This window comes from Nyctereutes procyonoides, unplaced genomic scaffold (genome assembly GCF_905146905.1).
Source record: "Nyctereutes procyonoides isolate TBG_1078 unplaced genomic scaffold, NYPRO_anot_genome, whole genome shotgun sequence".
Lineage (NCBI taxonomy): Eukaryota > Metazoa > Chordata > Mammalia > Carnivora > Canidae > Nyctereutes > Nyctereutes procyonoides.
This window is the reverse complement of record NW_026575052.1, coordinates 27,381,848-27,396,659: the sequence shown is the minus strand read 5'-3', so window position 1 is coordinate 27,396,659 and position 14,812 is coordinate 27,381,848. Positions and strand designations below refer to the sequence as shown.

General features: G+C 45.0%; 1 protein-coding gene across 1 annotated transcript; it reads right to left on the bottom strand.

Moving 5' to 3' along the window:
* Window positions 1-2,562: 2,562 nt before the first annotated feature.
* Window positions 2,563-14,011, bottom strand: GINS3 (GINS complex subunit 3). The gene is made up of 3 exons (XM_055332911.1): window positions 13,274-14,011; window positions 5,266-5,499; window positions 2,563-3,457 (listed from the first exon to the last, which is right to left on the bottom strand). Exons 1-3 carry the CDS (start codon window positions 13,457-13,459, stop codon window positions 3,227-3,229), a joined length of 651 nt encoding a protein of 216 aa, XP_055188886.1. The 5' UTR covers window positions 13,460-14,011; the 3' UTR covers window positions 2,563-3,226.
* Between the last annotated feature and the right edge of the window lie 801 nt (window positions 14,012-14,812).

The window sequence follows — 14,812 nt, the reverse complement described above, 5'->3', positions numbered from 1 at the left end:
ACAGGGGACCGAAGAGAACAGAAAGACTCACAGTGCTCGAGCACATCACTCAGTACTTCTGCATTCTGATTTCACTACTTCAGGTGCAGCGTTCCAGAAACTCTTCAGGTCCAGTGGTGCCGAGACATTAACAAGAAACTCTCTAAGATACTAAAAAATTTCTTAGGCAGAATGTGAAATTTTTATTTAAAATAAATTAGGGCAGCCCAGGTGGCTCAGCAGTTTAGCACCTGCCTTCAGCCCAGGGCGTGATCCTGGAGACCCGGGATCGAGTCCCACGTTGGGTTCCCTGCATGGAGCCTGCTTCTCCCTCTGCCTGTGTCTCTGCCTCTCTATGTATGTGTCTCTCATGAATAAATAAAATCTTTAAAACAAAAACAAACAAAAAAAATTACTTCTGCTACACCAGAGGTGTCTGGTATAGGCGGTTAAGCATCAACTCTTCACTTTGGCTCAGATCATGATCTCAGGGTCCTGAGACTGAGCCCTGCATGGGGGCAGTGGGGGGCGGGCATGGTGTCCCTGCTCAGTGGGGAATCTGCTTGAGAGTCTCTTCCTCTGCCCCTCCTTCTGCTCACCCTCTCTCTCAAATAAATAAATCTTTCAAAAAGCAGATTAAAAACAATTTCTACAGCAGATCACTGGGGTTAAGTGAACTTTTTAACAAAAGGGACTGGGATGGTGGAATGACCTTTTTCTCAGAGATAGGGTTTTGAGCTGAGAATGAGTAAGATCTGATTTATTTTTGAATAAGACCATTCTGGCCGCTACGGTGAGGTCTCAAGGTGGGAAAGACATGGTCAGGTTGTGCAAGTGATTTGAAGGTAGACCCAAAAGACACAGAGAGTAAGGAAAGGGCCAAGGAAGTACTTGGGTTTTTGTCCCCTGCAACAGGGAAGGATGGCCTTAGTCAGAAACAGAGAAGAGAGATTATAGGAGGAGCAGACGGAGGAAGACTAGCTCAATTTCAGCGATGTTAGGTCAGATGTTTAGAAATGTCAGGCAGGTGGCTGGCTGCAAAATCTGGAGTGGGAGGGAGGGGTCTGAGCTGGAGATGAAATTTTGGGCAGTCAACAGCACATAGATGGTACTTAAAGCTTGAGATGGGATGAGATGCCCTCAGAGATGAGAACAGCTAGGGAAGGACTGAGCCTGGGGCTCTCTAAAGTTCAGAGGTCAAGGGACTGACCCAGGAGGCCAAGACTTCCCCCACTCCTTCTGCAGCCCAGATGGTCCCAGGGAAAAAAACCTGAATATGGTGAGGTCTTTGTACTTAAGGCCAGTTACCTGGGAACAAAGCCTTAAGGGGAAAGGACATACATTTCCCCCATTCCTTGATTTTAAGAGTAATTTGCTATGTGAATCATTTTGGACTCATTTTGAAATAGTGATCTATAAGCCTGATTTGGGAAGGACTGCAGGGAAGAAGGGTAGTAATTGAAAGGCTTGAAGGCAAACTTGTGACTGGAAACAGGTTTCAAAAGCTATTTGTAATAATCTGTTCAAAACGTAAAACAGGGGATAAATTCTGCACATGCATCCCCACATAGCCCTGGTGTGTGACTCTGGCGCGTTTGTTTTTCCAGTAAGAGGAAAATAAATGGCAGCTGCCTTTGGCCAGACTTTAAATACAAAGCTATCTGTGAAAATAGTGACTCCAAAAATGAAATGATATGCTCTTCTTACTCTATGAATCCTCTCCAGGGCCCTGGCTATATGTAAATGCTGTGCTAGCAATGAAGTCCCACCTTTCCGGGACACGTCTTGTTCCTACAGAGAACGTACCTCACATTCACGAGTCTGGTGCAAAAAAAAGAGGAGTCACTGACACACAGGTTTAATTGGGCATTACTGTTGAATTCGATCAAAGACAAAATTCTCTTATCACTTTGATCGTCTGTAGTACTCGAGTTACAGAAATAAAACTTGTACAAAATGTATTCATGTGCAAAATAGATCATTTATTTAGCATCAAAATTAAATTATAAAAACATTGGTTTCATCTTGAAACATGCATTTTAAAAGCCATTGTGGCATTCTAAATTTGCAGGGAGACATGTACACAATCTGGATACCCAAACCCCTTTATAATTTCTAATGACAAAGACAACTGTCACTCGTGGGAGGCTGGTGGCAGCACAACTACCCTTTACATGCTGGCCTGCAGGGAATGAGGCCTCTTCCTGATCCCGCGTTTCTGCCTTGATCTTCGGAGGAAGAGCTTTGTGCTTGCTTAAACAGATCCTTGGTAAATGGTCAGGAATCCTCTAGGTAGTCATGCTGCTGAATTTACTGAAGAGGAGAAACACAGTCACGGCCTCCTGCCCACTTAAATTTGCCATGTTAAGCTTCTCAAACGGGGCTCTTCCTAACCAGCAACCCTAAAAGTCCAGCTTTCAATGTAGTAATAAGGGCTGGCTAACACCCTTTAATAACTACTTTGCAATTCCAAAGGACTCCCTGTTGGCTCTTCTAGGGAGGGAAATTATTGCTGTGCAGGTGGTTCTGAAGCTCTCAAGCCAAAAGACAGGAGCAGGTTAATCATCCCCCCCCCCCCCCCCCCCCCCCCCCGCCCAGGCTGACTGCTGAGTTCTGAGACACTCAGTCCCTGCCCTGATGACAGAGGAGGAAAGCACTGCCTTCTCTTTAGAAGGCCTGCCATTCATCTGCCTTTTCCTTTTTCTCCTTTATTTGTGGCAACTGTTTTTGGAAATTGGTAACTCCCCAGAGGCAGGAGATACAAGTAAGGCTGGTGTCTTGGGGGTGCCGTCCTCTGGGCAAACACAAGGAAGATGGGGCAGTTAGGCTTGAGAGAATATTTATGAGCAGGCTAAGATGGCCCATTTGTACCTGTGCTTTGGAGCCACTGAAAGTGGACATGGGAGGCTGTGACACTCTCAAGCATGAGGGATCCCAGTTCCAACTGTATTGCAATGCATATATTAACTACCCCTATTTCTGGAGAACTTAGGTTTCTCCCTGGCTGTGGATGAATGGGTTAGGTAGGCCTGGGCTGTGGGTCAGCAGGATAGGATAGTTTTGTAAGCCTTACAGGCCAGGGACATCCTTCAGCATGTCCCAACCAGATGGTCTCACTCCTGGGACTGCTGCCAGGAATAAGCCATGACATGGGACACGGTTCTGGTCCTAGACAAGGCCAGCGAGGCTCCTTTCAAGGACACACAGTGGTAACTCCACCAGGAGCACTTCTGTGTTCTTCTGGCCTTCAGCCTTCCATGTCAGTGAGTTTTCTCTTCTTATAGTTCTGAACAAGGCTGGAAGCTGTGATCTGAGAAGCCTGGCCCTTCTCCCAACACTGGAAGTCATTTAGTCCTTTCTGTCCTGTTTGAAACAAGCCCCTCTCCATCTCGTCGAGCCTGGCTACCAGGGCTGAAGTGTCTTCATTGTAAGCGTTCTGGGAGGAGTCCATGATGCGGCGAAATCGTCCAATGAATGTCTGGAGGGAGAAGGGAGTAAGAGAAATCAGATCCATCTTTATGGCTAACATTTTCTTTTTAAAGATTTTGTATCTAAGTAATCTCTACACTGAGTTCAAGTGGGGCTCGATCTCACAACCCTGAGTTAAGAGTTGCATGCTCTACTGACTGAGCCAACCTGGTGGCCCCATCCCTGAACGTTTAAAAGTCATGGAGGGAAAGAGTTTGGTCTCGGACTCAGTCTGAAGGAGGTCTGAGGCAACTTTACCACTCAAGGAAGTTATATGACATTGCTACATCTCAATTTCCCCATCTGTGAAATGGACTGTTAGGAAAATCCAATGGGTTGTCAGGAAACCAGGGAAGGAACACATGTAGAGCACCTAGCAAATGGCTACGAAGAGTAAGCTCCTTGAAAAGCCTTACCCATTACTGTTATTAGTGACAAAGGCCATAATAATGTCCTGTGACACATGATGACAGGTTTCAACCAGAAACTGATCTAACTGAATACATTTTCTATTTTTTTCAGTCTGAGAGCAGGATAGAGACACGTGTGATCTAGGGGTGTCATTCTACCCTAGGGCTCTGAGGCCAAACCATAAGCCCCTGCTGAAGTTTCATCAACTGCCTCACGGCAATGTCACCTCCTATATAAGCAACTTTATAGGACTTCAGAGCAGCGATGGGAAAAGAAAACACAGAACTCACTAACAAAGGGTAGTGTTCCTGGTCAAGAACATGTTTTGGTGACATTGTTAGACCAAGGGATCTTCCTCATTTTTAGTTTCCTGTTCAAGTTTCCTAAGCTCCAACTGTCTATAGTCTAGGTATTATCTGAATGGATTGCAACAAAGTTTTTCTTTCCTATCCACATTAAAAACAGCACCTGTACATATTAGGCCAAACAACCCTTGAGCCTGATGGATGGCATGGGTTCACAGCCCAGGGAGAAAATGTGTCTTCAGCCTCCAGTTCTTCTAAAGCTAGAAATGAGGAAGTAAAACAGGAGGTAGGAAGGATGGTTTCTTCTAATATTAGCAGGATAAAAAGTAATTATGGAAAGTTAAAATAAGGTCATATAGTAAGGATGGTAATATACATAAAACATTACTTTATCTGTAACCTGACAGTAATAGGCACCATTTATGAAATAGCACATCATCTCACTGCGATGTGATAGTTTTAGCACTATTATATTTCCATTTAGCAGGTAAAAGTTGAGAAGCCTAGAGAGGTTAAGTGGCTTGACCAAATTACACAGTGAGTACAAGGCAGGGCCACATCTTTTTTTTTTTTTTTTTTAATTTTTATTTATTTATGATAGTCACACACAGAGAGAGAGCGAGAGAGGCAGAGACACAGGCAGAGGGAGAAGCAGGCTCCATGCACCGGGAGCCCGACGTGGGATTCGATCCCAGGTCTCCAGGATCGCGCCCTGGGCCAAAGGCAGGCGCCAAACCACTGCGCCACCCAGGGATCCCCAGGGCCACATCTTAACCCCAAAACAAGGAAAGTGAACAAGAACACACGCATTCCTGCCAGTCCCGGGGCTGGGCTGGGCTGGGGTGCATTTGAGTGCCTGTCATGTGTGCTCAACCATCATCCTTTTCTTATTTCCAGGACTTCCTGCTGGTCCCAATTCTTAATAAACAAATATGAAGAGCCCAGACCAATCACTTTTAAGTATGTATATCATTGGAAAACAGTCTGTTGGTTGACATGGAATGACAAATACACTAACTGTATAAATGATGCAAGTCTGGTGACTGCCATGCCAGCTCCTGGGGCATGTGCAGTGTCCTGGGTTTTCACATTAATTACTTGCCTGCAGGAGGGACTCGGAAATGTCTGCATTCTCTGGACTGTCGAAATGTAGGAGCTGGGAGCCAAACCCGTAGAAATGTGGCCCCAGCTTGTGGAGGTCCACCACATTGGCATCGGCACTGAACACCGTCCTCCAACCTTGTTGGTAGATCTTGGGAAGTTCCACAGAAATGATCCGCCGCTTGTTGTCAAAAAGTCCCTTCGCCAGCCACAAGGGGAGTTCAAGCTTGGAGCCCTGCCTCAGACAAGAATGGAGATTTTTAAGAGCAAATACCATAGTAAATGTGTGTGGCAGAAAGGAAATATACACTGCTTGAGCACTATCAGTGCTGCCTATTCTCTTTGGGGGCAGGGCTACCAAACACAGAAGATCTGGATGTGACCTGAAAAACTGAGCTTCACGGGCTGAAGTTTCATAAATGTCATGATGGAGTGGCGAGAGAAATGGATTTAGTCCACAAAAGCACAGAACAGAAGAATGGGGTAAAGGGAAAGTTTTCTAACTCACAAATAAAAACTTCTAATTGCAGATACTTCAGAAGTATAATAAACATTTCTGCTTCCTATGAATATCTATTGCTCATATACGTGCTGGGGGCCTACTGTGTGCTAATCACCAGCCTGGGTGCCGGGGGCTCCCAGGAAAAGTGGCATCAGCCTGAGCTCAGGCCACAGCGCCTCTCTGTCCCGCTTCACAGCTTCAGAGGTGACAGAAAAGATAAATGTCTATATTTTTAAAGCATTAAGAGAATTGGGAAATATGGTGAGGTGGCCATGATAGACCAGAAATGAAGAGAAATGTCCAAAAAAAATAAAAGTCAAACATAACTGAATCAAAGGAGGCAGCAACAGCATAAAACTGCTGCAAAAGGTAGGAATGGCTCTGTGGTAGGAATGGCTCTGTGGTGTGTGTGAGCAGAGCTTTCTGCCAACCTCACAGGGCCGGAGTGACAAATCTTGAGTTCAAGGCTGCCAAAGCAGCCAGTACATAAGGGACCAAGATTTGAGAAAAAAAGGACAGAGAGAGAAATAAGTCCAATATCTGGTACCAAATATTAAGACTAATTAGGCACCAACTTTAAATAAATTTTTAAAAATCAAATGGAAATTCCAGATCTGAATGCAAGAATCGAACTTTAAGAACTCAGTACAGAGGGATGCCTGGGTAGCTCAGCAGTCAACCATCTGCTCAGGGTGTGAGCCCGGTCCAGGGATCAAGTCCCACATCGGGCTCCCTGCATGGAGCCTGCTTCTCCCTCTGTCTGTGTTTCTATCTCTGTGTGTCTCTCATGAATAAAAACAAACAAACAAATTCAGTAGGGAGTGCCTAGGTGGCTCAGTCCATTAGGCTTCTGACTCTTATTTTGGCTCAGATCACTATCTCAGGGATGTGAGATTGAGCCCTGCATCAGGATTCTTTCTGAGCATTATCCGAGAGAATAGTGCTCCGCCTGTCCCTCCACCCCTTAAGAAAAAGAAAAGAAAATAGATTAAGTCACATTAACTAGCTTACCAGATTTGACACAAATAGAGTCATGAGTTGAAAAAAGGGTAAATAGAAACTATCTAATTGAAGCATAAAAGGAAAATAGAGAAAAGAGCATGAGACATATGGAATATGGTGGAGAGGAAGGGAGAAAGAAAAGAAAAAAAAGAAAAGAAAAGAAAAGAAAGAAAAGAAAAGAAGAAAGAAAGAAAGAAAGAAAGAAAGAAAGAAAGAAAGAAAGAAAGAAAGAAAGAGAAAAGAAAAAAAAAAGAAAAAAAAAAAGGAAGAAAGAAAGAAGTCTAACCTGCATGGAATTTGAAGCCCAGAAAGAGAGGAGTACATTGAAGCAAAGAAAGTATCTGAAAAGACAAAAGCCATGGATTTTCCAAACTAAAAAGAGATATTAAATCACAGATTCCAGGAACATTATGAACACCAAGTAGGATAAATACTAATAAAATCACAATTAGGCACATCTTACATTGCTGAAAAAATGAAGACCTAGAGAAAATCTCAGAAGGTCCTGCTGGTGGGAGTGAGGAACACATCTCTTTTACAAAAGGAGCAAAAAGAGTCAAAGTCACCTTCTCAACAGATGGAAGCCACAAAATAATGAAAATAGAATGACATCTTATTTTTTAAAGATTTTATTTATTCATTCATGAGAGACACAGGCAGAGGGAGAAGCAGGCCCCATAAGGGGAGCCCGATGTGGGACTTGATCCCGGGACTCCAGGATCACGCCCTGGGCTGAAGGCTGGGCCACCCAGGGATCCCGAATGACATCTTAAAAAGGCCTGAAATAACCGCAAATCTAAAATTCTATGCCTAGTGAAAATAACCTTTAAAAGCAAAGGTGAAATAATGACATTTCCAGATAGGAAGTGTACAGAAAGTTAACATAGCCTGAGACTGCCCTCCTTAGAAGGGCCTGCTTACAAGGTTGGTCTTTGGTGGGTGTCCTAGAACTTGGGTTTCAGGAGGGTTCCCAGTATTCTCAGGATGGATATGAGTGAGTCACTGTGCTTAAACAGTTTACGCAATGTGCTTTATGCTGAATACCTGCTTTCCCTCTGGGAGCCTGGAATCTTGATATGTTAGGTAGAGTGCCTATGTAACTAGCCTTCAATAACACCTTGGGTGGTGAGCCTCTAACGAGCTTCCCTGGTCACGATATTTCACGCATGTTGTCATAATGCATTATTAGAGAAATTCAGTGCATCCTGTGTGACTCCACTGGGGCTGGACTCTTGGAAGCTTGTGTCCAGCTTCTTGCAAACTTCATCCCACACACTCTTTACCTTTGCTGATTTTGCTCCGTATCCTTTTATTATATTAAAATTTAGGGGATCCCTGGGTGGCGCAGCGGTTTGGCACCTGCCCTTGGCCCAGGGCGCGATCCTGGAGACCCGGGATCAAATCCCACATCGGGCTCCCGGTGCATGGAGCCTGCTTTTCCCTCTGCCTGTGTCTCTGCCTCTCTCTTCTCTCTGTGACTATCATTAAAAAAAATAATAATAAAAAAAAATAAAAATGAAAAAAAAATAAAATTTAAACATTAGTATGACTGTATGCTGAGTCCTATGAGTTCTCTTAGTGAATCATCAAACCCGGGGTTGGTCCTGGGGATCCTTGTACAGACAGAAATGGAGACAGACCAGAAGACACATAGTAAGGAAATCTTGAAAGGAGAATGAAAATGATCCCAGAAAGAAACATGGAAATGCAGGACACAAAGTAAATAGTAGGAAGGCAAAAATAAACACAAACATATCAATAATTAAATATAAACAAATTAAGTACACCAATTGGAAAACTGTCAAACCAAAGAAAAACAAAACCCAACTATACGCTGTTTAAAAGAAATATATCTTAATTATAAAGACACAGAAAGGTTGAAAAAATGCCATGCAAATAGTAGTCAAAGGAAATAAGCATACTAGAGATAAAAAGGACATCTGACAAGAATAAAAGGATCATCATATCCACAAGAAAAAGAGGTGGGTAGCCCGGGTGGCTCAGCAGTTTAGCACCACCTTCAGCCCAGGGCATGATCCTAGAGACCTGGGATCAAGTCCCAGGTCAGGCTCCCTGCATGGAGCCTGCTTCTTCCTCTGCCTGTGTCTCTGCCTCTCTCTCTCTCTGTGTGTCTCTCATGAATAAATAAATTTAAAAAAAGACAGGTATCGGTTTAAACTGACAGAAGTAAAAGGAGAAAATGCAAGTCTATAATCTGAGTGGGAGACTTTGGCATATCTCTTTAGATAAATAACAGCCAAAAGGTAAGAATATAAAAGATCTCAACAAAACAAACAGCAAACTTGACCTTACATTATTTATCACACACCATGACTTCATAATACACATCTGGTTCAAGTACATATAGAATGGTTAAGTTGATTTTATGTTGGAGTATAAAGCAAGCCTTAACTTTCAAAAGACTGAAATCATTCAGATTACATTCTTTGGCTACAGTGGAATGAATTAAGCTAAAAATCGAAAGCAAAAAATAAAGAGCAAAATCCCAACATGTTTAGAATTAAGCACTTGTCTTCTAAATAACCCATGAGTCAAAGAAGAAATTACAAGGGAAATTAGAAATTATTTTGAACTCATTGATATGAAAATAAAATACAACAAATCAAAACTTGTGGAATGCAATTAAAGGTGTGCTCTGAATAAATGTAGAGCTAGAAAATGCATAAAGGCAGGCAGAAAAATCAATAACCTGGGGACCCATCTCAAAATGCACTGTTAGTGCTGAGGGTGGTGGTGGTAGGAAACAATGAAAATTAAGTCCAAAGAAAGTAGAAGGAAAGAACTAATTAAGAACTTAATGAGCTAGGGGATCCCTGGGTGGTGCAGCGGTTTGGCGCCTGCCTTTGGCCCAGGGCGCGATCCTGGAGACCCGGGATCGAGTCCCACGTCGGGCTCCTGGTGCATGGAGCCTGCTTCTCCCTCTGCCTGTGTCTCTGCCTCTCTCTCTCTCTCTCTGTGTGACTATCATAAATAAAATTAAAAAAAAAAAAACTTAATGAGCTAGAAAACAAAGATACAAAGGAGAAAATTAACAGAGCTGTAAGTTCTTTTAAAACACAAATAAAACAGGGGCACTGGGGTGGTTCAGTAGGTTAAGTGTCTGCCTTTGGCTCAGGTCATGATGGGGGAGGGTGTGTCCTGGGATTGAGGCTCACATCAGGTTCCCTGCTCAGCAGGGGAGTCTGCTTCTCCCTCTCCCTTTGCCCCTGCTCTGAACTCTATCTCTCCCAAATAAATAAAATCTTAAAAAACAAATAAAAGGCTAAGAAAACAGATGAACACATGGGAGAGGGGAAAAAAGAGAGACAGAAGGAAACAAACCATAAAAGGCTCTTAACAATAGCAAACAAAACAAGGGTTGATGGAGTTAGGTGGGTGGGGGATGGCCTGGATGAGTGATAGGGATTAAGGAGGACACCTATTATGATGAGCACTGGGTGTTATATGTAAGTAATGAATCACTGAATTCTACTCCTGAATTAATATTTCATTGTATGTTAACTGGAATCTAAATAAAAAATTTGAAGAAAAAAACAAGACTAATGTAATTGATAAACACCTAGCAAGACTAATGAAGGGGGCATAACTTCTTATCAGGAATAAAAAACCAAGACACCAACATAATCCTACAGATGTCAAAAAGATGTCAAAAAGACAGTAAAAGGAGATTTCGAATATTGTACCACTCCATCTGAAAATGGCAATGAAATTGTCAAATTCCTAGGGGAGAAAACAATATACCAAGAGTAACACAGGAAGAAATAGAAAATGTGAATAGTTCTATCTATATCTACAAATGAAATTAAACATGTCCTTAAAAACCTTCCTACACAGAGCTCCCATGCAGAAGAATTCTAAATAATTTATATAGACACTCTGCCCTAAAAGAAGTACGTAACTCCCTATTCCTTAAGTGAAGCTGTGCATGACTCCCCCCCAAAAAAGAACAGTATGGAGGGTGGAAAAAAGTAGCTTTATGGGAAAGAATCCTGAGAAACACTACTTCAGCTGGGTGATCAAGGTTCTATCAATGTGATAAGTCATGCCGACAGCATGAGCTCTTGATATGATACGATAAAAGCAGCACTTTACCTCGGTTTTCTTCCTCCTCAAAACCTGTCACTACAGCCTAACCATGAGGGAGATGTCAGACAAATCCCAATTGAGGAACATTCCACAAATTATCTGCATGGCACTCCACAAAACTGTCAGTTATTAAAAACAAGGAAAAGCTGATAAACTGTCACAGCGAAGAGTGGCCTAAGGAGACAGATATTAAATGCAATGGGAATTCCTAGATGGAATCCTGGAACACAAAGTGACATTAGGTAAAAGAAGGCAATATGAATAAAGGACGGGCAGCGATGCACCTGCACCCCAATGTTCATAGCTGCAATGTCCAGAGCTATTGTGGACATATAGCCAAACTAAGTTGAGAGCCCAAATGTCCATCAACAGATGAAGGGATAAAGATGTGGAATATATATGCAATGGAATACTACTCTGCCATCAAAAAATTAAAAGTCTGGGCAGTCTGGGTGGCTCAGTGGTTTAGTGCCTCCTTCAGCCAGGGTGTGATCCTGGAGACCTGGGATTGAGTCCCACGATGGGCTCCCTGCATCCCTCCCAGCCCTGCACGATGGGCTCCTGCATGGAGCCTGCTTCTCCCTCTGCCTGTGTCTCTGCCTCTCTCTTTCTCTGTGTCTCATGAATACATAAATAATATCTTAAAAAAAAAAAAGTTTGCCATTTGTGATGACATGGATGGAATCAGAGTATTATGCTAAGTGAAATAACTCAATTAGAGAAATATAATTATCATATGATCTCCCTCCTTTGTGGAATTTAAGAAATAAAACAGGATCATAGGGGAAGAGAAGAAGAAATAAAACGAGAGGAAAAAATAAAATGAAATCAGAGTGAGACAAATCATAATGGACTCCTCACAGAAAACAAGAGGAGGGGTTGCTGGAGGGAAGGGGTGGGGTAACCCAGTGATGGGCATTAAGGAGGGCACATGATGTAATGAGCACTGGGTGTTATTATGCAAGTGATGAATCACTGACATCTACCTCTGAAACTAATAATACATTATATGTTAATTAATTAAATTTAAAGTAAAAAAGGGCAGTGCATCTCAGTTTACCAGTGTGTAGGAGAACAAAATCCTTTATCTACTAAAACGCAAAGCCAAGAAATAATTTATTTTTTTACAAATCAAGAAAACAAGCTTAAGACTCTTATTTGAAAACAAAGTGAGGCGCCGAGGTGGCTCAGGTCTAGGTTGAGCATGTGCCTTGGGCTGAGGTCGTGACCCCGGGCCTGGGATCTAGCCCCACAACGAGCTCCCTGCTCAGCAGGGGTTCTGCTCCTCCCCCCCCCTGCCTGCGGCTCCTACTACTTGTCCTGTTTCTCTGTCAAATAAAATCTTAAAAAAAAGAAAAGGCGAATCCTGAAGAAACTATTTAAAAAGTCGCCAGAAAGTGTGGGAAAGCAAGGCAGAACCTACTACTACTTTCTGACATAAATTTTGTTGGTACCCTCTGACCTTTAAAACGCTGTATATGCATTACTTCGATAAAAAAAAAAACAAAACAAGGGCAGCCCCGGTGGTGCAGTGGTTTGGCGCCGCCTGCAGCCCAGGGCGTGATCCTGGAGACCCTGGATCAAGTCCCGCGTCGGGCTCCCCGCATGGAGCCTGCTTCTCCCTCTGCCTGTGTCTCTGCCTCTCTCTCTCTGCATCTCTATGAATGAATGAATAAAAATCTTAAAAAAAAAAATATGCCGAAGTAACACACCCTTCCAAACAAAATGTAGATGAAAGAGAAAACAACAAAATAACGCCGACGAGCCCTTCCCGGGACAGACTAGCGTGCGCAGTCACAGCTCCAGACTGCAGTCCCAAGCGCACCGCGGGCAGCGGGCCCTGAGCAGGTGCAGGTGCACAACCCGTCCTGGCTCGATCCCTAGCGTGCGGCCGCGTCCGAGCACAGGGTCGCAGGATGAAAGGCGTCGTGGAGGGATCCTCTCCCTCGCTCCACCCACGCCCGCGTGGCCCGTGGACGCTCGCGGAGGAGCCCTCATCCTTGCGCAGGAACGAACCTCGCCACGTGCGGCTCCGACACGTATCACGTCCTCCTACAGACCCAAAGCTTTGGTTTAAAGACAGACGTGATCAGAACCCCGGTCCCGAAACGGCCAGCAGTAGCCAATTCTACAGCCTTCGACACACGGGGCGGGGGGGGGGGGCGGACACCGCTCAACTTGGACAGCTTCAAAAGTGAAAGCAGCGGCCTGACCACGTGGGACCAATCCGGTTCCGCACCGAGGGCGAACGCTCAGAAACCAGCGGAGCGCGCGGAGGCCCGCTTCCCCGCACCGCGGCAGCGCGGCAAATCCCAGGGAGGGCGGCGCCCCGCGACGTGGCCGCGCGGCCCCCTGGGAACTGTAGTCTTTCCGGCGGATGCCGCGCCGCGAGGCTCACCTGAGGGATCGCGTGGTCAGTCTCGGCCCCACCGCTCCGCTCCAGGAGGAAGGCGCCGAGGCGGGGCATGGCGGTCTCTGTGCGCACTGGGAGCTTCTCGTGGGACATCAGGATGTCGTCCAAGGACAGAAAGTTTTCCTCAGGCCCCAGCGCACCCGACTCCACCCGGAAATAAGCCTCGGACATGACGGTGACTGCGGCTTGAGCGTCTCCGCTTCCACTCGTGCGATGCCGGGAGCCCGGGACGGAAAAGTAGGAGGAAGCGCGGGCAGCTCAGGGACGTGGAGGGTCTCGGCGGCCGCGGGGCGAGATTGGAAGTTTTCCCGCGCCGGGGACGAGCCAGACCGGAGCAGTCGATTCCGGCGGCTCTGCCCAGGCAGAAGCAATCGAAAGTATGCGGACTTGGTCCCACGTGATTAGGGGCGGGAAGCAGTAGAACCCCCACCCCTCGCCGCCCCGGGGCAGATTTCTACCCTGCACAGTGTGAGCCCAGTGTGGGGAACTTAAAAAGGAGCTGGAATCGCCCATTGCTGGATGCGTTGTACTAGACTGTGTTTATGTGATGCTCATTAAATGTTTACATAAAATTAAAAACACTTTGCAACACGTTTGGGGGCGTGTAGAAAGGCATCCTTGTGGCCTCGTCTCGGGCTTGATCAAGTCAGACTTGTTTACCCCCGTTTTGTCACTGTACCTGTTATTCTTCGTCCTTGAAAGAAACATTAAAAACAAAAAATTTCCAGCACCAGCCCAAGATAATTTATGCGCTATTTGTAGTATTTTGGCATTAGTAAGGGATGGAGGAGGAGGAGGGGTGGAGCACTAGACCATCCCTGGCTTAAAGGTCCTGAGTTGACTTCAGGGCCTTCCAGTTCACTTTACCATCCACTGGAAATCTCTTGTCGGCTCTTTTTTTTTTTTTTTTTTTTTTAAATTTTTAATTTATGATAGTCACAGAGAGAGAGAGAGAGAGAGAGGGAGGCAGAGACATAGGCAGAGGGAGAAGCAGGCTCCATGCACCGGGAGCCCGACGTGGGATTCGATCCCGGGTCTCCAGGATCGCGCCCTGGGCCAAAGGCAGGCGCCAAACCGCTGCGCCACCCAGGGATTCCTCTTGTCGGCTCTTAATTTGAAAAGAGGACATCTGATTGGCCCAGTTTGTCTTTTGGGGAGGGTCATAACAGTCCCATGTTGCCAGCCACCCCTGTAGATTGGATGGGTACTTGTGTCAGATGCAATCACTTGTTTAGTAGGGGGGCGGGGGTGGAGATAGAGAAGGGATCATGGTTATTGTGAAAATTATTAAAGAGAAACTTCATCAAAATGCAGTCAGGAGATTCAGCAGGGGGAGCTCTCATGCCCTACCAGTCTTTGCTAGTTGCAAATCCAACAGGGAGAGTAGGACCTTGCACTGGGATATAATCTTACTACCTTAGCAAAAGGAAGAAAGGCTTTCCTCGAACGGCCCAGCCAAATGAGAAGCAGTCACAACCGGGCCAATGAGAAGCCACTGTCCATTTTACTCCAACGGACTTCTTG

Bases quoted from the DNA above. Each gene is read 5' to 3' on its own strand.
- GINS3 (XM_055332911.1), bottom strand. From the start codon at position 13,459: ATGTCCGAGGCTTATTTCCGGGTGGAGTCGGGTGCGCTGGGGCCTGAG. The intron at 5,500-13,273 runs GTGAGCCTCGCG...TGTCTGAGGCAG, and splicing joins CTGACCACGCGATCCCTCAG to GGCTCCAAGCTTGAACTCCC. The intron at 3,458-5,265 runs GCAAGTAATTAA...TTCTCCCTCCAG, and splicing joins TTTCCGAGTCCCTCCTGCAG to ACATTCATTGGACGATTTCG.